This window comes from Hypanus sabinus, chromosome 6 (genome assembly GCF_030144855.1).
Source record: "Hypanus sabinus isolate sHypSab1 chromosome 6, sHypSab1.hap1, whole genome shotgun sequence".
NCBI classification, from domain to species: Eukaryota; Metazoa; Chordata; class Chondrichthyes; order Myliobatiformes; family Dasyatidae; genus Hypanus; species Hypanus sabinus.
Genome location: NC_082711.1, coordinates 152,601,957 through 152,629,262, shown reverse-complemented (window position 1 = coordinate 152,629,262; position 27,306 = coordinate 152,601,957). Strand labels below are relative to the sequence as shown.

At 40.1% G+C, this 27,306-nt stretch overlaps 2 protein-coding genes across 2 annotated transcripts in view; one reads left to right on the top strand and one right to left on the bottom strand.

Annotated features, from left to right (window-relative positions):
• Positions 1-368: 368 nt before the first annotated feature.
• Positions 369-26,262, top strand: gusb (glucuronidase, beta). The gene is made up of 13 exons (XM_059973195.1): positions 369-576; positions 2,201-2,386; positions 6,611-6,789; positions 11,176-11,318; positions 13,215-13,408; positions 14,680-14,832; positions 15,481-15,659; positions 16,183-16,329; positions 16,443-16,527; positions 17,783-17,959; positions 20,250-20,385; positions 22,270-22,396; positions 22,818-26,262. The coding sequence occupies exons 1-13, from the start codon at positions 397-399 to the stop codon at positions 22,918-22,920; spliced, it is 1,989 nt and encodes a 662-aa protein (XP_059829178.1). The 5' UTR covers positions 369-396; the 3' UTR covers positions 22,921-26,262.
• The window catches only part of vkorc1l1 (vitamin K epoxide reductase complex, subunit 1-like 1), a 51,865-nt gene continuing 48,450 nt past the window's right edge, over positions 23,892-27,306 (bottom strand). The window contains exon 3 of the mRNA XM_059973196.1: positions 23,892-27,306. Coding sequence (XP_059829179.1) covers positions 27,080-27,306 — 227 coding nt within the window. The 3' untranslated portion in view covers positions 23,892-27,079.

Here is a 27,306-nt window from a genome sequence, read left to right as displayed (position 1 = left end):
CCAGACGGCAGGAGGGAGAAGAGATTGTATGAGGGGTGCATGGGGTCCTTCATAATGCTGTTTCCTTTGCGGATGCAGCGTGTAGTGTAAATGCCCGTGATGGTGGGAAGAGAGACCCCGATGATCATCTCAGCTGACCTCACTATCCGCTGCAGGGTCTTGCGATCCGAGCTGGTGCAACTTCCGAACCAGGTAGTGTTTGCAGTTGCTCAGGATGCAAACAGGGGGAGTGGTCAAAACTCTCTGGGCCACTCAAAGTGCAGTAGCGGCGGCACTCGAAGGCCATTGGAAACGGGTCCCGAGTAGGCGGCAGGGGAACCAATCAGCGCCCGGCCGCCCTCCGCCGGTCGTTTGATCAGAGGCGTCACGTGACCCGGGGGGCAGTTGGCGGGTAAGATGGTGCGGAGCTGGTGCCTGCTGCTGTCGCTTCTCGGCTTGGCTGCTGCCCTGAGTCCGCGGGAGACGCAGACCCGAGAACTGAAAGAACTGAGCGGACTCTGGAGTTTCCGGGCCGATCGGTCCTCGAGCCGGAACCAAGGATTCGAGGAGAAATGGTACCAGCGGCCGCTGAGAGAGGTGGGACAGTGTGATCATAGGGTGCAGGGTGGTGGAGGATTTAATGCGTTGCCCCATCTCTGAGACCTTTAGTTCCTTTCTTCCCCCCCCCCTCCCCTCACTCGTCTAGCTCCCCTCGGCAAGGCCGACATGAGTAACATAGCAAAGTCACTCGGAGTCTCATCGTATTTCCTGTAAACGGCAATGTTGCTGCCAGGCAACAAAAAAAAAACTGTTGATGTGTCTGCAAATCTTACGGTGAAGATATAGTGCAATATCGCAATGCAGTGACGTAATAACTAGCAATTTCCAGCGTTTAGGAAGCTTGCAAAACTTTTTGCTGCTTTAAAGTGCTTTAGAATTGGGGTTGTTGGAATGTATGGAAACAGTGTCAGACTTCTCCACAGCACAGTTCAGGCAGCATAAGCATAAATAATCACACTGCATCATCTGTAGGTCTTCAGTTTAACCACTGACCACTTCCCAGCTTCTGTCGCTACATCTCTGCTCCCCTCCTCCATTTGGCCATCTCCCTTCTATCCTTTAGTCCAGATGGAGCTTTCAGAATCTTTGACAGTCCCCATCCTTCCAGTGATGGTGCCTTACTCAGAGTTACTCCAGATTGCAGCACCTGCAGGCTCTTGTGTACTGTAATCAAATCTACTGTTTTGAGTTTGGTGGATAAATATTGAGGGTAAACACTGCAATAAAGAAGGAAGAGTTTCAGTTTAACAGACCAACTGAAAGATGACCCTGATACTTTATCAATTTGTCATGACTTTGTTGGGATGTCAGGCTAGACATTGTACTAGTGGGTGTAAACTTTATCAATTTGTCATGACTTTGTTGGGATGTCAGGCTAGACATTGTACTAGTGGGTGTAAACTTTATCAATTTGTCATGACTTTGTTGGGATGTCAGGCTAGACATTGTACTAGTGGGTGTAAACTTTATCAATTTGTCATGACTTTGTTGGGATGTCAGGTTAGACATTGTATGAGTGGGTGTAAACATTTGAAACTTGCCTACATTGCCAGCTGAGATTAATGGGCAGACAATCCAAAATTCACCAGATTTTCCCTTTGTCCTCCAGCAATGCATTTAAATCCATTTCTCACGTGTATATCAAAATATTCAGTGAAATGTGTCATTTGCATTAACAACCAATACATCGAAGGATGTGCTTCAGCATTGGCATAGGATGCCCACAATGGTCGGCAGAGTAACACAGACCACACCAAGTAACAAAGCAGAACCAGTGGTGTAAGCCGTGTTCTTCCCTCCCACCCCCCTGTGCTGATAGTCCTCTAACCTCAGGGCAAGCTGTGTTCAGCCTCCAGTAGACTTGCGTATTCCCAGACACCGGGCCCCGACGTCCCCAGCGGACTCGGAGAGATTCACAAACTCGGGCTCCAGCCATCGGTCTTGACTGGGCCTTCAATAGACCTTCGGGCTTTGGTCCGGATCTCCGATACATTGTACGCAGGTCGGAACCTACTACCTTGCAGCCTGAGAGACATATTTTCTCTCTGTATGTAAAGCTTTTTGTAAAATTTTGTCTCATCAGAAGAGCTTTTTGAAGTGCTGCTAAATATTTGTACTTGTGTGCCTGTGGTGTGCCCCATCATAAATTATTTCCTCTTAGACAGGGCCAGTGATCGACATGCCTGTTCCAGCAAGTTACAATGACATCACACAGGATCCCACATTAAGGAACTTCATTGGCTGGGTTTGGTATGAAAAAGAGGTTTGGGTTCCTCGATGTTGGACTTCTGATGCTGGGAAGAGAGTGGTACTCTACGTTGGTAGTTCCAATTACTTCTCTGTTGTTGTAAGTGTTCACAGTTATTTGACAATATTTCTATTTCTTACTGTAACTAAGAATTAGAATTAAATTTAATGAGCTAAGCAACCAATATCATAAAATAATACTTTTAAATTGATGGTAAATGATTAGTGTCATTGCAGGTACTTTTGTAGTCTATTAAAACTTGCACTGTGGTGTGTACACACTATATATGCTGTCTTATTTCCTTAGAAGAAACTGCTTAAGTATCTTTTTCAGTACAGTCTAATTCCAACACTTGTTAAATCTTAAGTACAATGTTTGTCGGTGAAAAAAATTGCTTTGCAACAGCTACATTCAGTGGTCTGGATTTGAAACATAACATAAATGGCCAGACACACAGGAAATATCACATAACATGGTGAGAGTGACTTAAAAAGTAGGTAATCATTTTCTCCAGAAGGAATGAATGATGAGGGATCTATACTCTTCCAAATATATGTAGATTCAAAGTGATCCCTGGGAATCACCTAGAGCAGTGGTCACCAAACACCATGCTGCAAAGCATATGCTACCGGGCCACGAGGAAACAATGTGATTTGGCGATATGAAATGATATGAGTCGGCTGCACCTTTCCTCATTCCCTGTCATGCACACTGTTGAACTTGAATGCACACAAGGTCATTATCCACTCAAAGTAACCAGTCAGTCAACTACAACTACTCGATGAGTAGAAAGAAACAAACGTCGCTTGAGAGTTTCTTTGGAAGAGGTGGTAGGGGACATAAAAGCCCTGGTAGTGGACATAAAAGGCCTAACAATGATGATAACGCAGAGACAGCCGAGGCCAAGACTGCAAAAAAAAAAGAAAGCTTCCTTCAACAGAAAATACGAGGAGTCATACATAAAATATGGCTTTAATGCAACTGGTGACTCGCATGCTCCAAGCCCCTTGTGTGTGATATGTGGAGAGAAGCTGTCTAATGAGGCAATGAAGCCCTTAAAACTGCTTCGGCACCTTGAATCCAAGCACCCTGCACTTAAAGACAAACCCATTGAGTTTTTTGAGCGGAAAATAATGCGAGCAAGTGCTGAGAGCCACCACCTCCACAATGCTGCTGCTCTGAGAGTGTCGTACTCAGTGGCTAGCCGTATTGTTAAGGCGAAGAAGCCTTTCACTGTTGATGAAGAATTGATTCTGCCTGCTGCCAAGGACATGTGCCGTGGACTGTTGGGGCAAGCTGCAGCTAACAAGATGGCACAGGTTTCTCTTTCAGCTACAACAGTTTCAAGGAGAATCATTGACATAGCGGAGGACATCGAAGCTCAGCTGTTGGAATGGCTTAACGAGTCACCATGGTATGCTATCCAGGTTGACGAGTCTACCGATGTTGACGACAAGGCAATACTGCTGGTTTATGTGAGATATATATTTCAAGACAATGTGCATGAGGATATGTTGTGTGTACTGCCGCTGCCAACTAACACAACTGGGGCAGAACTATTCAAGTCTTTGACTACGTGTCAGGCAAACTGGTCTTGTCATTCTGTGTTGGAATATGCACAGATGGGGCTACAGCTATGACTGGATGGCTGTCTGGTTTCACTACCCGAGTCAGAGGTTGCTCCTGAATGCCAGTCTACACACTATCATACACAGGGAAATGCTGGCTAGCTGGAAAATGCCACCTGATCTTAACAGCGTATTGAGTGACGTTGTTGAAGTTATCAGTCACATCAAAGCAAAAGCCCTTAACTCACGTCTGTTTGAGCAGCTTTGCGAGGAAATGAATGCAGAGCACAAACGCCTTTTCTTTCACACTGAATTCAGGTGGCTATCAAGGGGGAGAGTCCTGGCCAAAGCGTTTGAGTTAAGAGAGCCGCTACAGAGATTTCTTTCAGGAAAAAAGTCACCACTGGCAGCATGCTTCAGTGACGAGGAGTGGACAGCAAAACTCGCTTATCTGTGTGACATCTTCAACCTGCTCAATGAATTCAATTTGTCACTTCAGGGGAGAATAACAACTGTCTTCAAGTTGGCAGATAAAGTGTCTGCTTTCAAAACCAAACTGGAACTGTGGGGACAGCGAGTGGATGGGGCATATTTGACATGTTCCCAACATTAGCTGGGATTTTGGGAGAGACTGAGGCTGCACCGTCCTTCTCACAGCGCAATCACCTATCTTTGCTGTCAACAGAATTCGAGCGTTACTTCCCAACCACAAATGACCCAAGACATGCAAAAGAAAGGGTCCATGACCCATTTGTGAATGTCCCCAGTGAAACATCCATGTCAGCGTGGGAAGAAGATCAACTGCTCGAGCTTGCAAATGACGGTGGGCTGAAAAGTATGTTTGACATAACGTCTGTGCTGGCATTCTGGATCAAAGTCAGGGCTGAATATCCTGAGGTAGCCGTGAAAGCACTGAAAATGTTGCTTCCATTTCCAACATCATATCCCTGCGAAGTGGGGTTTTCTGCAATGAATGCAACAAAAACTAAATTGAGGAATAGACTGTACATAAGGAACCCCCTTGGAATATCACTGTCTCCCATCACCCCTCGATGGGACCGTCTTGTTGCAGGAAAACAAAGCCCAGGGCTCCCACTGATTCAGCGATATTGGTATGTTGCAATGATTTTATATGTTCATACGAGGAAAATATGCGTTGTGTATTTAATATCCAAATGTTACTTAAAATGTCATGATGCTGTTGACTTACAAGTGACTTACAATTGACTTATCACTATACTCATGCGAGGAAAATATGCGCTGTGTGTTTAATATTAAATTCGTTAGATAAACCCTTTTAGAAACGAAATTGAGTGTATTAGCCACTTATAAGTGACTTAGAGTTGACTTATCACCTATATTCCAGTCATGATTAACCACCCCTACTCCCCCGCAGTGCAAAAAAAGGATGGTGACCCCTGACCTAGAGAATTGCAAATGTTACAGCTTTAGTCAAAAGATGGCATTGAGATAAACCCTGTAACTAAAACCAGTCAATTTAGATTTACTCATGGTAAAATATTTTGAAACAATAATCAGGAACAGAATTAGTAGTCATTGGGACACACTTGGTATGACTTGAAAAACCAAATGTTGATTTTCTAAAGACAAATTTCATCCGACTTCATAGTTTTTGATAAAGTATTAGAGAGAGTTGATGTCTGCCCATTCTCATTGAATTCTCTCTCAAATATTGAAGGACCCTGATAGAGTGGACTTGGAAGATGTTTCCTGTAGTGGGGGAATCTAGGGCCAGAGGGTGGTGAATCTGTGGAATTCATTGTTACATACAGCCGTTTAGGCCAAGTCATTGCAAGTATTTAAAGGGAAGTTTGTGTTATTGATTACAAGGGCGTCAAAGGTTATGGAAAGAAAATGGAGAATGGACTTGAGAGGGATAGTAAATCAGCCATGCAGAGCAGGCTCGATGGGTCAAATGGCCTAATTCTGCTCCTATTCCTTATGATGTTATGAGGGAAATGCTAATGGACTTCCAAAGAATGTGATACAGTGTCACTTAATTTTGTCAAGAAGATAAAAGGGCTTGGCATAGCTTGGATGGAAAATTGGCTAAATAACATAAAACTGGGCAGTAGTTAGAGGTTGTTTCTTGGACTGTACGTAAGTGTACAATGTCATTCCCAGGGCTCAGTACCACGACTACTAATGCCAGTGTGCATTAATGATTTAGACTTGGGTGTGCTTGGTCATAAACACCCCTTTATATGAACAAAATAATTAAATTTCAGAAGTCAGAAGTACATAAGTTACCTTTCTTGTCACAGAGAGCAAAACTTTTTTCCTCTCTTCGCACTTTTAGAATTTGTTCATTTTTACCGTCCTTGCTTGCTTTTAATCCCATTCGTCACAATCCTGTGAAGGTACAGTTTCCATATCAAGTATTTCCTTTCCTTTTGTGCCTTTTTTGACTTGTGGGCAAAATTGTCTTCTGGGCACTGTAAAAATGGAACTCGACTGGCAAGTCTCAATTGATACAAAACTTCGAGGACCAATGACGTAATGGACTTCAAGGAGTGTAGACAACCTGGTGGAATAGGTTGCCGATGAAATTTAATGGTGAAGATGTGAAAATTTGCATTCTGGTAATAAGAATGACAATGGGCAATATAAGCTAGAGGGTTATAGAGGGAATGAGGGACTTCAGCTCTGTAGGTAAGCTAGAGAAGTTTATTTAACTCACGACTATCCAAGTTAAGTTTCCAGCATCATGATCAATGTTTCTGTTTGTTTGCAGTGGGTGAACGGTATTCAGGTTACCTTCCATGAAGGTGGCCACCTTCCTTTTGAAGCTGATGTCACTAAAATTATGCAGGATGGTCTGTCTCCATATAGAATCACCATAGCAGTAAACAACACACTTACCCTTTATACTTTACCTCCGGGGAAGATTCAACACATGTCAGATACAAAAAGGTGAGATGAAGTAAAGTGAATAATTCAATGATTAATATTGATAAACATTTCTTCCCTCTAGCAGAATAATCCAAAGCAGAAAGTGCTTTTTCGACTGTTACGAACCCCGTAACTGGGTGTCTTACCAGCAAAGATAGAAGTGTCCGTTGGAGTCTGGTGATACTATTTTCAACAGTATTTATTAGTAAAAATACACAAAAATAATATCAATGCAAATATACAGATAATATACATCATCAATACTAAACCTAAAAGTGCAGGTATAATAATAATAAGAAATAAGCTCTATCGTTGTCTAGGGGATAACGAATTGTCAGGTGGAAATATAAAGTTCAGTTCAGTTCATGCAGGCTGCAGTATTTGTTGGTCACTGTGTTTCAATTGTTGGAGAGAGAGAGAACAGTAACAGCTATTGACTTGCCAACTTTACGATCTTGATCCGTCGTTGCGTTGTTGTTGTGGCCATTCACGTATAACCCCTCTGTCCTTTAGCTAGACCGTTCTTCCGTGGTGGACTCGTCACCCAGGCAAGGGTGGACACACACACAAGCCCCCACCGGTCTCGTAGCGTCTCTCCTGGTGCGTCTGAGGGGTGTTCCCCAGACCTTACTTTTATCCCCACTCACGAGGTCTCAGGTGTCAATCAGGTTGAGATGATGTAACCCATCAAACCCATCCACTCTGGTTGCCCCCTGAGGGGTTTCAATGAATAGAACAGTACCTAGTACACAATCCTTCTCCAAAAGACAATAGCAGTAATCAATGGTTCCGTTCCTCTTTTGTTAGGTAGGAGACATTCCACTTTGTGTATCTCTGAGTTGTCTCTCATTAATTTTCATGAGCCATTATCAATAACAACTGTCCTGGCAGCTGTCCTGTGTCTCTCTCACTTCCTTGATAACAGCAGTGAAATAGTAGCGATTTGCGATTCTCCAAAGGGGGGGCATTGGCGATTTTGTACCCTTTTGCCCATCAGAGTTGTTCATACTTCATAACACGACATACTGGGAGTAATTCATTTTTAATTTTCCCAATTCAGCTAAAGAATCTTTGGGGGGGGGGGGGTGTTCTAACAACAAATGTTTCCAGTGAAATATTGGCCAGATTAACTGATTAAGTTTTTTCATTACTGAATGTTAATGCAATACTTGGATATCAAGAACTATTTACTGCTAAAAATGAAAGGTGGGAGGAAATACTGTTTTTAAGGTCATTTAAATATGCACCAAGGATATCTAATTGTGTCATGCTGAAGCGGGAATCCTGTATGTAGGGGTTGCTGGAAGGTTGCCTGACTACCAGAGTTCCCATTTTGAACCTGGTTCTGTCTCTGCCTGATGTTCAAGCTGCAGTGGTTACAATGGGCAGGTATCATCTCAAGAGCTACAACCCTGTAAACAAGTCTTCCACTGCTTTTGCAAACTGACATTTAGGAGGAAAAAAATTCACATTTAAAAATGCTGTATTTTAAAAACTTGCAGTGCAATTAGTTAAAGAAAATAAACTTGCCGGCCAAATTGAAGCCCATGGATTAAAATATCTGTGGATGTTTGAAGCAGTGAAGGATAATAGGCAGGATCTATAGACTTGTTACAGATTAAGACTGTGTCTTTTGTTAATTAATGACCTAGATTGGGGTAGGAGAGAACAATTCAAACAAAAGCAGATTTGGGAATGTAATGGGGGGGGGGGGGGGAATTGTGACTTAAGGGTGACACAGTTGAACTGAAGACATGCAATGAACTTGGTAGACGTAGATGAATTTGTGGGAAGAATAAGGAGCAGCAGTATTAGGCTATATGTCAGACCCTTTGAGCATGGGATACTTAATAAAAAGCTTACAGGTTTGGCTCAGGAGACTGAAGAAAGTGGGATTATTCTCCAGAGAGCAGACATTAATAGAGCAACACACACAAAATGCTGGAGGAACTTGGCAGGTCAGGCAGGCAGCATCTCTGGAAAAGAATAAACTGTCGGTACTTTAGGCCGAGACCCTTCTTCAGGACTGGACAGGAAGGTGGGGGGGGAAATGCCAGAATAAAAAGGTGGGGGGGGGGGTGGTTGGGGAAGGAGGCTAGCTAGAAGGTGATAGGTGAAGCCAGGTGGGTAGGGAAGGTAAAAGTCTGGAGAGGAAGGAATGTGATAGGAGAGGAGTGGACCATGGGAGAAGGGGAAGAAGGAGGGGCACCAGGGGAAGGTGACAGGTGAAAGGAAGAGGTAAGAGACCAGAGTGGGGAATTATAGAAGGAGAGGGAAAAAATATTCAATGTTCTTGCGTCAGGCCGGAGGCTATCTAGACAGAATGAAGTGTTGCGCCTCCACCCTGAGAGAGGCCTCATTGTGGGCAGCTGGGGTGAGCGTGACTGTCTGGGAAAGGGAGGAGATGTGGGTGATTGCAACATCAATGGTGGAGGAAGGAAAACCCTGTTCTTTTTAAGGAGGACAGCTCTGATGTCCTGGTAAGGAAACCCTCATCCTGAGAACAGTTGCAGTGAAGATGAAAGAACAGAGATAAGGGAATAGCACTTTTATAGAACTTCAGGGAGACAGGGTGAGAAGAGTTATAGTCAAGGTAGCTGTGGGAATTGGTAGGTTTATAAAGAATGTTTGTCTCCAGATATGGAGATAGAGAGATTGAGAAAAGGGAGAGAGGTATTGGAAGTGGACCAAGTGAAATTAAGGGCAGGGTGGGAATTGGAGGCAAAGTTGATGAAATTGACTAGCTCAGCATGGGTGCATGAAGCAGCATCAGTGCAGTCGTCACTGTAGTGCAGGAAGAGTTGGGAAGCATTGCCAGGCAAGGCTTGGAATATAGACAACAAAAAGGCTGGCTTAGCTGAGGCCTATAGCTCCCATAGTGAGAAAGTGGGAGGAGCTGAAGGAGAAATTGTTGAGGGTGTGGTCTGGTTCTGCCAGATGGAGGAGGGTGTGATTTGGGGGGGGGAGTTGGGGACTGGTTGGGTCTTTTGCTGAGAAATGAAGTGGACCTTCTTGATGGGGGATAGTATGTAGGGACTGGACATCCATGGTGAAAATGAGGTGGTCAGGGCAAGGGAATTGAAAGTTGAGGGGATCAAGAGCATGTGAAATGTCGCAGATTTAGATGGGAAGGGACTGAACCAAGAGGGGTAGAATGGAGTTGAGGTATGCAGACACGAGCTCAGTGGGGCAGGAGCAGGCAGAGACAATAACCTACCCAGAGAGGCAGGCTTGTGGATCTTTGGGAGGAGGTAGACACAAGCAGGAGGTAAGGGAGTTATGAGTTTGGTGGCAGTGGGTGGCACCTCTGATGGTGACGAGACAATTTTCTGATTGTCTGGAGTGGGGTCCTTTTCAAGGGGTAAGTAAGAGTTGCCCCCTGGCCTCAGCAAGGCAGAGGTCAATCCGCCACACTACACCAGCACCCTCTTTGTGGGCTTGATGGTAAGGTTGGAATTGGTGTGGAGAGCAGTGAAGAGCGGAAGGAATGATGAAGACACCGCAGGGATTAGAACTGGGATCAAGGGGGGTAGGGGAGTTGGTGGTGCTGGGGGTGGTGGTTGGGGTATTCAGGGAAGGTAAAGTGGGAGGAAGATGGGAGATTTGAGGGCCTGAGGCTGAGAGACCCAGGGTTGGAGTGCAGCGGTGGGGGAGGGGATACTTGGTAGACCTGTTGTTACATTTTTGTGATTTTAAATATTGCATGTTATATCATGCCTTTTTACAGAACTGACATGAGGATATTTGGCCATATAAAATTCCACTGCTGAATTTTTTTGAACTTCTATGTAATTGATAGTTTTGATATTTTGACTTTTTGCAATATTACACAGGATGAATTACAAAGGCTATAAGAAAACAAAAACTGGAAAATTTGCAAAACTAAAGGCAAAGTTAATAAACACCATTTGTGATTTCATGGAGTTGCAAGGCTTGATGTCAGAGCTCCATAGAAGCAATTCTCCAATTTTGTTATAATGTATTTTGGATTTACTTTTTTCTTGTTAAGAAGCATGATAGAAAATGTGGTACAGACAGATTTTTTTCCCATTTTTAATAATTTCTTTTCAATAACTGATTTTTAAATGGCATTTTCCTCATAAAACTTCAAGTTGAAAATTAAAAACTTAGGCAGATGGTGAAAATATGAGTGAAAAACAGAAAAGCCTGCCAACACTCTGCAGGTCAGGCAGCATCTGTGGAACGAGAAATGTTTAACGTTTCCAGGACCTGAAATATAGACTATTTCTCTTTCCATAGATGCTGCCTGATCTGTTGAGTATTTCCAGCATTTCCTGTTTTTATATGGTTCTGGATTTATTTTGTTATCTTCAGGCAGAAGATAAGAGTAGCAAGTCTAAACTTGTGCATTTAGTATCTCAATTGTACTGTTTTACCTTCTTCTAGGTATCCGCCTGGCTATTTTGTGCAGATCATCCAATTTGATTTCTTCAATTATGCTGGGATTCATCGGCCTGTTCTGTTGTACACTACACCTACCGTCTACATCGATGACATAACAATTATAACAGATATCCAGGGTGATAAAGGTAGATTATTTGTGGCACTTGGGTTTCACTGGCAAGGTCTGCATTTGTTGCTTATCCCTAATTACACGTGAGGTGGTTGTAAGCTACTACTCTGAATTGCTGTGGTCCTTTGCTGATGTTACTCTTACAGTGAATATTGGGAGTTTATCGAATTGGATCCAGCAGTGATAAGGGACAAGCAATATATTTCCAAAGGCAGGTTTATGAACAGCTTGAAGGAGAACTGCAGGTGCTGGTGATCCCTAGCACCTTCAGTTCCTTGTCCTTGGTAGTAGAGGTCACATGTCCTGGAGATTTTGTCAGAGTAGTCAAGATGCGTAATTCCAGTGCATTTTGTAGATGGTACGCTGTGTAGTTGTTATATTCTGAAGGTGAAGGGAATGAATTTTTAGAAGTGATCAGGATGCCAAACAAGAAGGTTGCTTTATTCTGGATGGTTTCAAGCTCCAAGAGTTGTTGGAGCTAAATTCATCCGGGTAAGTGGGGTGTGTTATATCAGACTACCTGCACCTTGTAGATAGCAGAAATATTTGTGGTGCCAGGAACTGAATCACTTGCCCTAAGATGGCCATATGGAATGGTAAGATTGCTTCAGACCTTCTTTTGTGGCTACAGGGGTGATGTGATTCATCCAAATAAGTTTCTAGTCAACTTTGAGGCGGGGCTTTGCCCATGGTATAGTTATTGAATGTTGAGTGTAAACTCTTTTGAAAAAAGTCATTGCCTGGGATCTTTTTCGTGGCATGAATATTATTGGCCCATGCCCAAGTGTTGTCTACGTCCTTTTGTATATAGACTCCGTTTGGTGAGGAGATGTGAATAGAGTTGAATGTTGTGTTGTCATCATTAGAGATTGCTGGCACTGACCGTATCATGACAGAAGGATGCTTGAAGCAGCACAGTGGAGCTGTTGTTGGAGACCTGGGTTCCATCTTGATCTTAGTTACTGTCTGTGTGGAACACCTAGTGAAAAATGCATTCAGTCACATCCTGCGACTAAATGGGTTTCCACCAGGTGCTCTGGTTTCTTCCCACATCTCAAAAGACTGGGTTAGTTGGTTACTGTAAATTGGGTAAAGGACAGGAGATTCAGGATGACATTAATAGGCATGCTGTAGTGAATGGGTTACAGGACATTGGGTGGCTGGGGGGTGAGGACTGATGGAAATGCTAAGGACCAGTATAGGCTTAATGATCCAAATCTCATAAGAGAATGTATACTAAGGAGATGGAAATGATGCTAAAGAATTTCTGCACGCATGTCCTAGTGCTGGGGTGATTGTCCTCTGAGAACCACAAGCATCTTCCTTTGTGCAAGGGATGACTTCAACCATTGGAGTGTTTTCCTCTTGCTGTCTGTTGACTTTGGTTTTGACAAATTTCTTTGATATCACACCCTGTCAAATGCTGCCTTGATGTCGTGGCTGGTCTGGTCACTTCATTTGTGAACATTCAGCTCTGTGGTTCGTTTGGACTAGCGATTTGTGCCGAGGTCTGGAGTCAGAAATCCAAGCTGGTCATTAACCATCGAGTCCTACAGCACAGAAACAGGCCCCTTGTCGTGCTGACCCATATATACATGTCGATACTAATTTCATTTACCAGTACTTGGTCTGTAGCAAACTAGGTCTGGCAATTCAAATGCAATTCCAGGTGTTGCTTAAATGTTGTGAGAGTTCCTACCTCAGGTACCTGATATGACTTTGCTCTAACTGGTTGGTGAAAATCAACTAGACTGGGTTTGTCCCACTTTTTGTAAACAGTACATTCTGCACAAGACTTGACTTTGAATGGAATTACACAGCCTTTTTTTTAGCTGGAATATGCTGTGCTGTGACTTTTGACATTTAAAACACCAAAAAATAGCTTTCACTTTTTGATCTTGCCTTCCTTTAGGAATTATAAATTACCAAGTGTCTGTTAGTGGAAGCACACATTTCTCATTGACACTGAAACTATATGGTCACAAAGGACAGGTTGTTGCCTCTGCCATTGATGTACCTTCAGCTGGCCAATTTAAACTACATAATCCTAACCTGTGGTGGCCATACCTTATGCATGAGAATCCTGCATACCTGTATAGCCTTGAGGTAAGATGTTTGGTCTCATGTAAAAACAGCATTGTTCCAAGGTAAAAGTGGGGCTGGGGGAGTTTGGAGTTGTAGAAAATAAAATTGACATCATTCTGTAACTAACTAGATCAGCTTCAAACCTACGTTCTCTAGGTCTGTAGAGTAAACTGAAAAAATTTTAATGTATGGGTAGTTTACGCCTTGTGACATGAATATTCTAATTTCCAATTTTAGGTAACTCCCTTTTTCACTCCACCCATGACCCCCTCCCTCTGATCTTCCTCTAGTCCTCCCATTTTTTGCTCCCTTCGTCACACCACAGCCCCTTGCCCCGGTTTTACCCATTTTCATCCCCTTCCCTCTCCTGATTCAAACACAGGGTTCTACCACAGCTCCCCTGCCCACCACCACACACAAATAAAAACTGGCTCCCAACCATTATCATCATGAGCTGCTGAAAATCCAAAGCAACACGCGTAAAAGGCTGGAGGAGCTCAGCAGGTCAGGCTGCATCTGTGGAAATTAATGAAGTCGATGTTTTGGGCCCAGACCCTTGTTCGGGACTGGAAGGGGGGAAGATGCCCGAATAAAAGGCGTGGGAGGGGAAGGAGGATAGCTAGAAGGTGTTTGTAGACCTATCCACTAATTGTTAGCGGGTTCCTTTACTTTGGGGATCTGGCACTGTTAGTACCCGCTTATCACTTTCTAGCAGCTGTTTCTTCACCCCTCCACCTTGCTCTATTTGTCCCCCTTTATCATTCACCTGCTACTCCCCTCCCTCACCTGGCACAACCTACCTGCCATCTTGCACCCCTCCTCAGTCGACCAGTCGCCTCAAAACCCTTTGCCTCTCCCCTCCTCTTTGTACCAGCCATGCTTCTTGTCCATTTTCAGTCCTGATGTGGGATTTCAACCTGAGACGTTGGCAATTCATTTCCACCCACTGATGTTACTCGACCATATCGCGTGCTGCTTCAAAATGCTTGCTTTTCTTGTTCTACCTGTTTTATAAGGCAGTATTTAATATTTTCTTTGAGTGTGACATATTACACAACTACTCAGCTTTCATAGTTAGCGATTTATTTAAAATCAGATTTTTTGTTAACATTATAATTCTGCATTTTTAAGGCAATGTTTTGAGTTTTCTCTGACACCTTTTTATATAAGCAAGTAATTCATGATGCAATACTAGATCTTATCAACCACTTTAAATTCAAAATGTTATTTGACTGTGACTCTACTAGGACTTGAATTTGCCAACTTTAAAAAAAATGGCATTTTATACCTAGGTGTATATGAAGAGCAAAAGTGGTGGCATTTTGTATGAAGATTTTTATACATTACCAGTAGGAATTCGCAAAGTTGAAGTTACTAAGACCCAGTTCCTCATTAATGGAAAGCCATTCTATTTCCATGGAGTGAATAAGCATGAAGATTCTGATGTGAGTATCAATAAAGCTTCTGTCATCTGCCGATTTAGATTGTTTGTATCTTTCCTGGTTTGGCTTTAACATTTTGAGTCATTAAGCACTGGTTTGTATTTTTAGTTTGGATGTGAACTATTTCTATGTCAACAAATGTTACTATCAGCAATTTTTTTTTAATTACATTGTAAAGTTCGTCCATTGAAGTACACTAAATTCACACAGATGCTTAATTTGAAGTTATCCAAGTTCCACACAGTTGTAACCAGGCTCTTTGTAAGCATCATTTGTCTTTACCTGTGCTGTAAATTCTGTGAATATTACTGGCTTCTACTGATTGCAAACTTCCTTTTATGGCTAAACACTAAAATAAAAATAGGATAAATATGCATAATAGGACTTGTGGTTTCTGTGTTTTTGTGATCTTGAGAATTTATGATCCCTAAATCATTTCCATATCCTTGAGCTGTCACAGCTGTTGATAGCGAGGAGAGATTATGCCAAAATGTGGAGACGTTGTGAGGCACAGAGAATTACCATTTAAAGGGAGAGATTCTGATTGTAAACTTCAATTATTGGGTGTGAGGAGTGACTTAAAACAAACATTTTGCAAGATTGACCTTGATATGAAACCTTCATTAATTATCATCACCGCTCCACTACTAGATTCGAGGGAAAGGACTTGACTGGCCATTGATTATCAAGGACTTTAACCTACTTCGTTGGCTGGGAGCAAATTCATTTCGTACAAGCCATTATCCCTATGCAGAAGAAATCATGGATTTGTGTGACAAATATGGGATTGTGGTCATAGATGAGTGTCCAGGCGTGGGCATCAGAGATCCGTAAGAACATTTTTAAAAATTTTACCAAACAATCTGATACAAATGTCAATGTTCTACCAATAGTAAGAGTATTCTGGTTCACTGTTAACTTTACATAATTGAAAAAGGAACTTTTTTAAACTTGTAAATGTTACTGTATTGAACAAATACAGTTCTGTTGCATTTTTTTTAACGTAGATATATGGTACAGAAATAGGTCCTTCGATTATAGTACTTGTAACCATGATTGCAGTGTTTTGAGGAATATTTCAGTGCCCAGGGAGTAAATATACATAACTTCAGAATAATTTTTCCTCTACTTTAGCATATTTGAGCCAATAATGTAAACTTTAAAATTTTGCTTTCATTGCAGCAGTGAAAATAATCCATAGATTTCTTCCCTGACAGAAGCATAATTCAACTTCAATTGCCATTATTCATTCAACCAATTAACAGCTATTAGGGAGTATGAAACCCTAGCCTTCCCCATAGTTGATACTTACAATGTACAAAATGCAGTAATTTTTCATGTGCTTTCTTTCAGGGTGAGCTTTGGAAATGAGTCCCTGACTCATCATTTAGCTGTAATGAAAGAGCTGGTGCACAGAGACAAAAACAGGCCATCAGTGGTAATGTGGTCGGTAGCTAATGAACCAGCATCTGGACTACCACCAGCAGAACATTACTTCAAGTAAGATCTGAGTGATGCAATGATCATTTGCACTTAGTTACTAAATTATTTTAGTGGAATCTAGCTAAATGTTTAAATGTTTTTCTGTGTTCTGCTTTTCATTTTTAAAAAAGGACTGTAATTTCAGCAACAAAAGCTATGGATCCAACCAGACCTGTTACTCTTGTAACAAGCACTAACTATGACACTGACAAGGCTGTGAGTACTTGTATAAAGTGAAATTCATTCAACAAACAATGAATAGTTTCCATTATGAATTTGTAAAAGTCCAAAGCACAAGAGTAAAACTTGCTTTCTTGTCACATTTGACACTGAACCCTAAACAGCCAGAAAGTAAGTTAACAGCACTTACAATTACTCTGTAATCTTTAAATTTGACACGGGGTGTTCAAATGGTTGAGGCCCTCCATTGCTTGGGGTTGACCATGGATGTCGCATCCCAACTCTCTATGTGATATGCAAGCCAGGGCTGTACGCTGTGAAGAGTAAGCTGTTGACCATGTAGCAGGCTCCCTTTCTCTGTGTAGATAGTGAATCCAAAGGAATGGCAGAGACCAATATAGTTTGGCACTATCGGCATTGGAGAAGTTGCCAGTTGACATTGAACTCAACGTACGACTGTCATTGGGACCCTAGCTCTGCAAGTTTGAGATCAGAATTTTCCTTCTAGATGAGCTACCAACCATGGTAGCACCATGAATAATCTGTCTTTGCCCTTTTCTGTCAGTAGAAATTATTCCGCCAGGCTAATTAGCCAAGCCACACATGAAAGCCAGAGACTGGACTTGGTTTCAGATGCAATTTGAGATGCTTGCCACTGGGAACATTTAATGGGTAGTGGGCTTATCCCTACTGCCACTCCCGGCTCTAACAACCTTAAGATGGTTAAGTTCTTGATGAACAAGACTTTTACAATGTTGGTGTGGCTAACGTGGAATATAATTCTCCTGATTAGAGAATTCATTGGTATAATCTAAATGTACGAGAGGTTGTTTTAGTGTCTTAAAGTGATAGATAATCAAGAAAGAATTTATAATGTATACAAATAAGCCTAAAATATATTATTTGTATTTTATATTAATTTACAAGCATCCTCCATTTCAATATAGAATATACAAATATTAGATCCACCTAGGCCTGATTTTTGTTGAGAGATTAGCCACAAGCACCAGTTAAGATAAAGAAAATGAATTTTTGCTTTCCAAATTTTATGCCATTTCTGAGGGTAATAATTTTCTGTTAGTGTAAGAGAGGAACCAAGTTCACTTTTTTTTAACGTATAGATCTGCTGACCATTGTGCTAGGCAGAGGGTGATGGTGCTGCGTCAAGTCACATTTATGACAAGAGGATCTTCATTTTTTTTAAAGCTTGTTCAAACTTTTTTCAGAAGCCTGACAAATGATTTTGTTAAGCTGTGCATTGGAAAATTAGTTTATGGTTATGCTTTCACAGGTCCAATACACAGATGTTGTTTGTGTGAACAGCTATCTTTCCTGGTACCATGATTCAGGCCATCTAGAGGTCATTCAATTGCAACTTACTGATCAGTTTGAGAATTGGTATAAAAAATACCAGAAACCAATTATTCAGAGTGAATATGGAGCAGATACACTTCCAGAACTGCATAGTGTAAGTACAGAAACCCTGACTCATGACTTGTATATTATTTATACTTTTTGCAGAGTTAAGAATGGGAAGTTAAGACTTCACAATTTTGTACCTGGTGATGTCTTGCATCTCACCATGGCAGACATTCATTAATAATGGGGATGATTGTTAGTGGTTAAGTAAGTAATCAGAAATCCAATTTCAAATTGGCCATTCCAATTGTAAAATGTAAATTCAGTTATCTGGGATTTAAGAAGAAAACAAAACTAGTCATTAGTAAAGAAGGCCAAAGTACTGCTGGATAGTCTTTAGTATCCCTAAGGGTAAGGAAATTTACCATCCTTACCAGATGTAATCAGTTTGACTCCCAGCCAGAGTAAGTGGGAATGGGAAAGGCCTTGTCTACAATGCCCAGACTTTAAATTCCAAGGTGAAAAATAAATAGCAATCTAGAATAAAAAGCTTGTGGTGAAAGGATGGGTGTGCTTTTTTTTTAACCTGTCTAGTTCCCCTTTTTTTGGGGAAGACAAAAAAGAGGAACAACTATACTTTTTAAAATGGCCTTACTGAACATCAGAGATGTCAATAAAAATTTAGAATAAAGCTGTATCATCTGCAAGGCCCCAATCTCTGTCGTTGGTTCAACAAAGACATCTTCACTACCGTTGTTCTGCAATATCTTTGTTGCTAAAATGTGAGGATTTGTGTCAACCCTGTGAGAACTCAGGCCTCATCAAATAACAGCCTGCTACCATCCCCATGCTCAGAATTGTACCTTTAAACCAATAAACAGAACCTTTAAACAGGTTCTCCTTCACTGGGCATGACCTGTTCAAGGGTAATTGCATCATAAGTGTTAGCATATTGGTGAACAAGCAGGTGAGTCTGGCTATTTTCAAGATTGCCTCAAAGCTTCAAGACAACCATGGTCATGGAGCCATGTTGCTAATTACATCCTCGCAGCCAACGAGTTGGTAATTTTCTATATTGAATACTATCTGGGGAAAAGCATAGTCAATAGCAAAAGATCATGACATTTCTACCCAAAGTTAACATGTCATTAGAGACTGTAATCTTGAGCAACAAACATTCTGCTGCAGGAAACCTGATTGAGTTTCATGCTGAAATGTAACAATTCCTTTCCTCCAGTGCAGTGGATGCTGCTTGATTTGAAAAATTCCTCCAGCAAGTCGTTTGTAACTTGTCAATTGCTGGTAGTGATTTAATAGCATCATATATTGTTAGGCAAATGTTGTGATGGAAAATAACTGGTTCTTTGAGTCTCAACAGTAGAGGCCTGGACACACAGTTTTAATAATAAGGAATTTATTTACAAAGGGAAGTCGGGTCAACACAAGCAACTACAATACACAGGAAGCGGTGTGGGGACAGGGTACGGTTACACAAACAAAGAACAAGGGAAAAGCACTACGACAGGTATCCCCCTTGACCTTGGATAGCTGCGACTCCCTTACCAGGGCAAACGATAGACCTTCCCAAACATAAATCAATGCACTTACCTTCAATGAGGTGGTCTGTAAGAGAGAGACCGAGCCAGGCACAAGTCTCACCTTTTATAGCATAGGGCTGGGTGAGATAATCCAATTAAGGTGACCAATAATTTAGGTGTGCGTTGATTAGTTGGGAGGGACCAAATGTTGATTGGCATGTGGTGTGTCCTCCGACCAGCCAGGTGGCAGTGCGAATATCACGTGGCCGGTATCTCTGGATAGAGTAAGTCAGGAATGATACGACTTCCAGGGAATTAATGATGAAGGAATCTATTCATCCCCAGCTCTGCTAAAACTGCCTTAAAGATTTTGGAGTGCATTAAGAATTTGCCATCTCTTGAATGGGTGAGTTGTCCTGATGTTATCCCCCCCCCCCCCCACCCCTTCCTATGAAGGAAGCTATCCATTTTAATTTAATTTCACAAGATAGAAAGAAAGCAGTTGTGTAGTGGATACAAAGTTTAGTGACCATAACAACCCAGTGAGAATACTGGTGAGTTGATCTCCAGAATTGGTATGCATCTAACCCAACTGTTCTAGTTTGACTTCAACAATCTGCATCTACCAGAAAATGTCAGTTTCTCCAGGTATGTCATATTAATGAAGATTTTGCAGAGGAAGACAATGAAAAATAGATGAAGAAATGGCAAAGTTCTTCTAAGAGCATTTAGTGAATGGTTCGATTAATTTCTGCTTAAAGAGCATAATCTTGAATGCTGATCCAAAATGACTCAAGGGACATCAAATTATTCTTAAGTAACAAGATTCAAGGTTGATTTTACTGGATTATCTTTCTTTAGGATCCTCCTGTAATGTTCACTGAAGAGTATCAGCAAGCTGTAATGCGGGAATATTTTAAAATATTTGATGTAAAAAGGAAGGACTACTTAATTGGAGAACTAATTTGGAATTTTGCTGACTTCATGACTGACCAAAGTAAGTAATATTTTTATATTATCTAAGGAGCTAAACTGAAAATTTCCAGGTTATATGGTTACAACATTAACTTTGAGAAGTGATTTCAGAATTGTTGCTTACCAGAGTGTTTTTGCGACCTGCTAGGCTGTAAGGAAATAATTCAGCCCATTAAGTCCGTGCCTGTCCTTAGTGCAAGCCCATTCCCCATTAATTTTCTCTGTCACCTAATCTCAACTCTCAATGGGGGAAAATTTAGAGTGGTATTTGTGGTGCCTTTTTAATCACAGGGAGACCATGTACCCAGACGCATCAGAGGACTGAACCCGGGTGCTGGTGCTGTGGGACAATGACTACTAGCTGTACTTCAAGTGGTCTTATTTAATAAATAAATAAATTACTACTTGCTGCACTACAGTGTACCCATATGAAATTTTACCCAAAGTAGGAAATATTATATATTTATCCAAAGTAGGAAAGAGAACAATAAGCATTTACCTTAAGACAGAGGCACCCAACCTGCAGTCCATGGCACAAAAAGGGTTGGGAACTCCTGCCCGAATAGGAACTTGCAACAAATTACAGCTCTTTGAATATGACAGCTACAGATTTATGATCCTTCATGTATAATATTGCATTGCTGTTTGGCAAGTTGAAGATCTATTGCAAAATGGAAGCTTACATTTCTTCAGTCACTCTCCTCCCCTGTATAGCGGGAGAAGCACTGCTTACTTCACATTCTTTAACAGTATGAGTGGATGCTGCACACCGTTGTTTAATTGTACTGATGGGTTAAGCTTAGATTGTGCTGGGAACAAATGAGGCTCCGTGATAATTTGCTTTATTTAAGGCAATGAACTTGTACATAAGCTGCTTATTGCACAGCAGGCTTTATCAAAGATTAATGAGAAATTTAGATTTTACACTCCATGGTTAATACATTTTGACAAACTCCTTTTAGATATGTGGTGGGAATATATTGACTGGCTGTAAAACTGCCTGCTATGGACACACCAATGCCCTTGAATGGAAAGTCCTATAAAAATTACTGGATAAACCCAGTCTATCACAGGTAAAGCCCTCCCCACCCAGCTGATGCTCTCTTCTCACTGCTGCCATCAAGAAAGTACAGAAGCCTCAAGACTCACACCACCTGGAATAGTTACTACCTCTTAACCATCAGGTTCTTGAACCAGAGACGATAACTTCACTTGTCCTTTTACTGAACCATCTCACTTACCAAGGACTTTCCATCTAATGTTCTCTATTTATTGGTCATTTATTTATTTTTCCTTTCTTTTGTATTTTTTGCCCTACTGATATCGTCTTTCAGTGACACTATTATCATTGGATTTATTGAGTATGTCCATAATAAAATGAATCTCAGGGTTGTATATTGTGATGTGCATGTACTTTGAACTTTGAGGTATGCAGAGTAAGACAATGACATGGTTTCAGCTGCAGGTGGCAGTAAAACTTAATTATCATAATTTATTAAGTTTTTTAAATCAACCAGACTGTTTATTTTGAGTTACCTAACCACAAAGGACATGCTACTTAAAATGCACTTGTCTTATTGATAATGTGATCTAGTTTCAGGGACCTGTATTGTTGACTTTTCACATGGACTAATACAAACCAATTTTGTAAATATTTTATTTGAATTTGCTGATCAATTCTTAATGCTACTGAAATATCAGATTCATATTAAAACATGAAATAGAAAAATATAGGATTGCATCAAAATTTCATTATTTGTCTTTCGAGGTTTTCCTGGCAACAGTCTTACAGACAGTGACTCTAAAAGTTAAATACTTCACATCAGTTAACTGTACAAGTTGCTAAAAGGTGGATGGGGGCATGAAAATTTGAAGGATGGCAAATAACTCCTTCATTTGCTTGCAGCCATTAGACGTGTGAATGGGAACAGAAAAGGCATCTTCACTCGTCAGCGGCAACCTAAAACAGCAGCTTTTGTTCTTCGGAATCGCTACTGGAAACTGGCAAATGAAACCAGATACATTTCTCCAAGGTATTATGCCAGTGGTCATCTGTGAATACAGTACTAGTATAGTGTTGTGGGAAATTAAATCTCATTTTAAGAAATGTGTACCCAAAAGCTCTGGGAAGGATGCAGAATGTATACTTACACTGGCTTCCCCATTTGAAGACATATTACAAATACTGGATAAAGTTCTAGAGGATCTCAGGAAGGAATCGGACAGTTGATGTTTTGGGTTGAGATCTTTCACCTGGTCTGGATTCACTGACTTCCTCTAGATTTTTTTGTGTTGCCATGTGCTTGAAAAGCCTGGGGAGTTAAAAAGGGTTTTGAGGCAGTTTTGCTGGGGCTAACTTCTCTTTATCAGCTTAGAGGAAATGTCAATACTTAAGATTGACAAACACCAAAAACAGATCCCCACATAGTCAGTACCAACCCTATTGTTTGGCAGGTTCTCTTGCCAGTCTCAAAACGAAGACCATAACATCTGTCGAAGGGATGAAAGAAACTTCTGCACAGCCAAGTCACAATTTCATCACCCCTATTCCCCGTAAAATAGGTAAGGTAAAATAGATATAAGCAGAGTTTTACCAAGGCCCTGTTAATTTTGTAATTTTTGAATATCTGTTGCTCATTTATAAACATTTTCCCTGCCTTGTGGAAATAACCCTCAGCGACTATTAAAGGTTAACTGTAATTAACTTTACAATGTCTCATTTATTTTGTATAAATGTATAGAATTTTCTTATCAGCATTAGAACAAATTCACAGCAAGAGTAAGGAAATGGATGACTTCTTAAATAAAAACTTGATAATTATGATTGATTTTTCCCTAATTTACAAGTGTCATGAGATTAAACTGAAAGCTGTTGTTTGACAAAAGGTATTCAAGGAAATTTTTAATGTATGTTAACCAAGAGCATGAGAGAGAGACGCACACGCACAATACCTGCCTCAAATACCTTCATTCTCTTTAAATGACACATTAATGATTGACAAACACAAAAGGTTTTTTTAAAAACTTTTACAACCAATAAAATTTTCAATGACTATTAAACTATTTGCCAGACTTTGTTTCATCATATATGCTGACAGATTTAGGTACTAATTTCCACATAAACACAGACAAGGTGCTTCTGGAAACATTAAATATGCAGTAATTTACTCATCCATTCACTGTATGTTACACTTCATAGCTTGAAGAGGTTAAAGCTGACTACAATATTTTAGAAAGAATTTGTTTCAGCAGAACTTAATCTCATTTGGCAGGATTACTGCAGGCAAGTTTTTAAACTTCATTTCTTTACACATCCTAACAAGTAAAACTGACATAGCAATCCACATTCTGAAAACACTGAAATTAGCAGTAACCAAGAAGTGCCATGAAAAAAAAATCAATGTTGTCGGAGAAATTATCAAGTATTGATCCTTAAGTGAACTTGCTCAGTTTATGGTTCATTTTGAAGTCCACCTACACGGTAGAAGCAATCTTACAAAGTTAACATTCAAAAATTACAAGACTTGCTCATGTAAATTCTACATTTATTTCATACCAAAAAATTTGTGCAATGAATACACATTCATACATATTTACAATTTTTGCTATTTAGCAAAATCATATTCTTGAACCTATGTATAAAAAAACGTTCTCGCCTGTGGCTGTGAAAGGGATCAATGCCCAGAGAGTCCACCTTGAAAGTTTTAATGTGTGCTCATGAGCTTGAAGCAGCATTAATAAATAACTCTGATGGAACATATTATACAGATCAAGAACATAGTACTTCTGCCATGCTAGATAGTTTACAAAAATAAAGAGCATCTGTCACCCTGTCATGTTCATAATGATAATTTACTGTAATGAAAACCATTTTATTTCACTGTCTTTAATAGGGGCCCATTTGCCTATATTGATACCAGTGATATGTAGTGATAGGCCAATACCAATAGTTATGAATCTATATTCAATTACAGTACATCATGAGCAGTAAACATGGGTTTCATGCTAGACAGTGCAATATTATCAAACAATGGTGGTGTAAGAGGGTTAATACAGTTACATTGAGACCTTAAATTTGTCCATCCTTCTACTGCTGGTAAAAAGATCCAATACTAAGAAATACACAAAATTTGAACCCAACCCAAAACAGTGGCAAAAATCAATATTCAATTTGTTTTGCACCAGACATGTAGAATTGCAGCTACATGGTATAGCCTTACTTCAAAACAGGATCAAGAATGCGCATGTGTGGCCCACAGCCAGGATAAAATAACCGTGTAGGAATATTTCTTTTCCTTACAGCTTATTGGGCCACAGGAATGTCACATAATATTACAATAGCATTCAGTGGTCATCTGGAGCTCAGAGACAGACTTGAGTCACTTACTATACCAGCAGCTTCAAGAAGCACAGATACAATAAATGTACTTCCCCCATATTCAGGATTCAAACTTTTGAGGCAAGCTTTAACTGTACCCTACTTCCTCTGGATTATCTCCATTCTATAAAGAATGTAATGGCTTTAAACATCACCAACTAAACATTTACAGTGCAAGGATTAAAAATAAACACAGTTAAGGACACACAAAAACACGTGTTGCAAAATACTGGTTCCATAAATTACTGATTGCATATGCAATATCTTGCACATGAACAAGTTTTAGATTAAAATAAAATTACTATGTATTAGCTTTACATGCAGTCCTTGATCGACATAACCCATTTTATTTCAGCCAGTAAGCCTGCTGATTTAAAACTTATCTCACCCATTAGACAAAGCACATCAAACAGTCACTGGAAGTTGGTTTACTGAGCCATGTAAGATGAATTGTGTTCATATGTGCATAGCGTCTGAGGTATACCAGAATTGATACATTTTTATCAAAGGTTGTTTCAAGGCATAAAAAGTTACATTCAGAAAAAATATTGGTTGAACAATATTTTTCTGCAATAAACCATATTCACCAGTTCAAAGTTGCAATGACGTTCAATTTCATGGATTGTGAAAATGCTTAAAGTAACCTCATTCTAATGATATCATAAGCTACTTTAAGAAATTTCAAAACTGTTCAGATCTCAGTTAGTGCAATAGACAAAGTTTTCTTTGATGTGAATAATTACAGTACTGGAAAAAGTTAGTAAATTTGCTGCAATTTGTAGTTTTAGGGACACAAATATATTTAATTGAAATCTTTATCTAGTGAAGCAATGACTACAAGATAATCTACCTGTTATTACTCACTTAATACACATTTCCAACAATATCTGAGCACCACAGTTTAAACCAGGCAAAAGCCTCTTCAATGCTAAATGTCAATGTGCATACAATAGAATACTCCCAAACTGTTCTGAAATTATAATGAGCAAATCAGGCATTTCAAATTCTGGATGGCAGTTAATTGTACAGAAAGAGAGAGAATCCTTTATTTAAGCCTCTGTCATGCATATTTAAATGTTTTATGGGTCAGAACTGAATTTAAATACTTTCTTAATGGCAGTTATCAAACTTGCCATATAAACAGCTTATTTCTATCCATGAAATCCAACCAATTTGAAAGTTATGTTATAAGCAATGCTGCTGAAATCAACTTGTCTTAATCGCATAAACACTTGGCACAATGGTGTTATACTGAAGACAAAGGGGCCTCAACCTAATGAAAACCTCAAAACTTGTCCATATTATAAAAAAAGCTATGTACAGCGCAATTAAATTCAAACCAAAAGGGGTCCATTAAATAAGGTCACTAAAGACTCAACTTTTAAGCTTGGGTCTGGCTGACCAGGCATTTCTATAGACGTAGTCCTGATGCTGCTTTATTCAAGAATATTAAAAATACTGAAACATAAAATGTCTAAAGTGCAACTTCAAGTCGTTTTTGTAAAAAACAAAACTATTATACTGCACTTCTACTAAACTACATCACAAATATTAACATATACACAGTAGCATTTTTGACATCTGAAAAGAGTAACGTTTGTAACTTTACTGGATACCCAGAAGCATTTTAAAAACACTAGCAAGCTGTTGTCTGAACTATCCACTGTGAATGGTGTTAGTTTAAATACCGTTTTTTTTTGGTTCATTGTGTCTACCGTGGTTGGCCTTTTTGAAAAACAATCAAGCATGGTATAGAGATAAGGCTTATGCCTACAGGACCCAAGCATTTTTTCTACCATTCAATATGTGACAAATTACTACTACATTGAAAGAAATTGGGACTTGCAACAGTCACACTGTCACTCAAAGTACATTTTTCTGATCCACATAAAAGCACCAAGACCCAGGACACATGTTAGCCACTTTCTGTGCAATATAAAACACTTGAATAGGATTAAAATAAACAGCAAAATCCTCAGTAACAGAAGGCACTTTCAATCACGATTTAACACAATTTGCATTATTGGGAGGAGGAAAAGGAAGAGGAATGCTTAACAACACAAATGACACTTAGTGTATTTTTTTAAATTCAGGTCACCTAAGGAATGTGCACTACAGTTAAAGCTTGCTCTCAGCTGGCCTGTCTATTGAATCTTTGCATGAGGGAGATAAATGAAAATAAAGTCCAGGGCCCCACACAAGTATACAATTTAAAAAAAAAATTGATTCTCAATTAATCTGATTTCCTTTATATCATATACACCTCTCAAAAAAATTACTGCCAAACAGACATAATGAAAGCAGGCTCTCCAGGTGTTAGGCTTGTCAATCGTACGAATTATTCCTGTTTGGATTGGAGTTGCTGCTTCCAGGCCTCATTCAAGTAAACGAGTCGTTTATAGTTGATAATAAAGAGAATGAAGTTCAGGATATATGTAGTGATGCAAATTATGCAAAAGTCCTTCAGCACAAAATACAGGATGTAACTTAGATACAGTGCACCCACCACAGATACTATGGATGTTGTCATTAGTATTAAAGCAGCCATTGCACTCACGGTCATAC

Excerpts from the sequence above, each read along its gene's own strand:
- gusb (XM_059973195.1), top strand. The coding sequence starts at position 397 with ATGGTGCGGAGCTGGTGCCTGCTGCTGTCGCTTCTCGGCTTGGCTGCT. Across the intron at positions 6,790-11,175 it reads CACATGTCAGATACAAAAAG|GTATCCGCCTGGCTATTTTG; the intron begins GTGAGATGAAGT and ends ACCTTCTTCTAG. Across the intron at positions 14,833-15,480 it reads ATAAGCATGAAGATTCTGAT|ATTCGAGGGAAAGGACTTGA; the intron begins GTGAGTATCAAT and ends CTCCACTACTAG.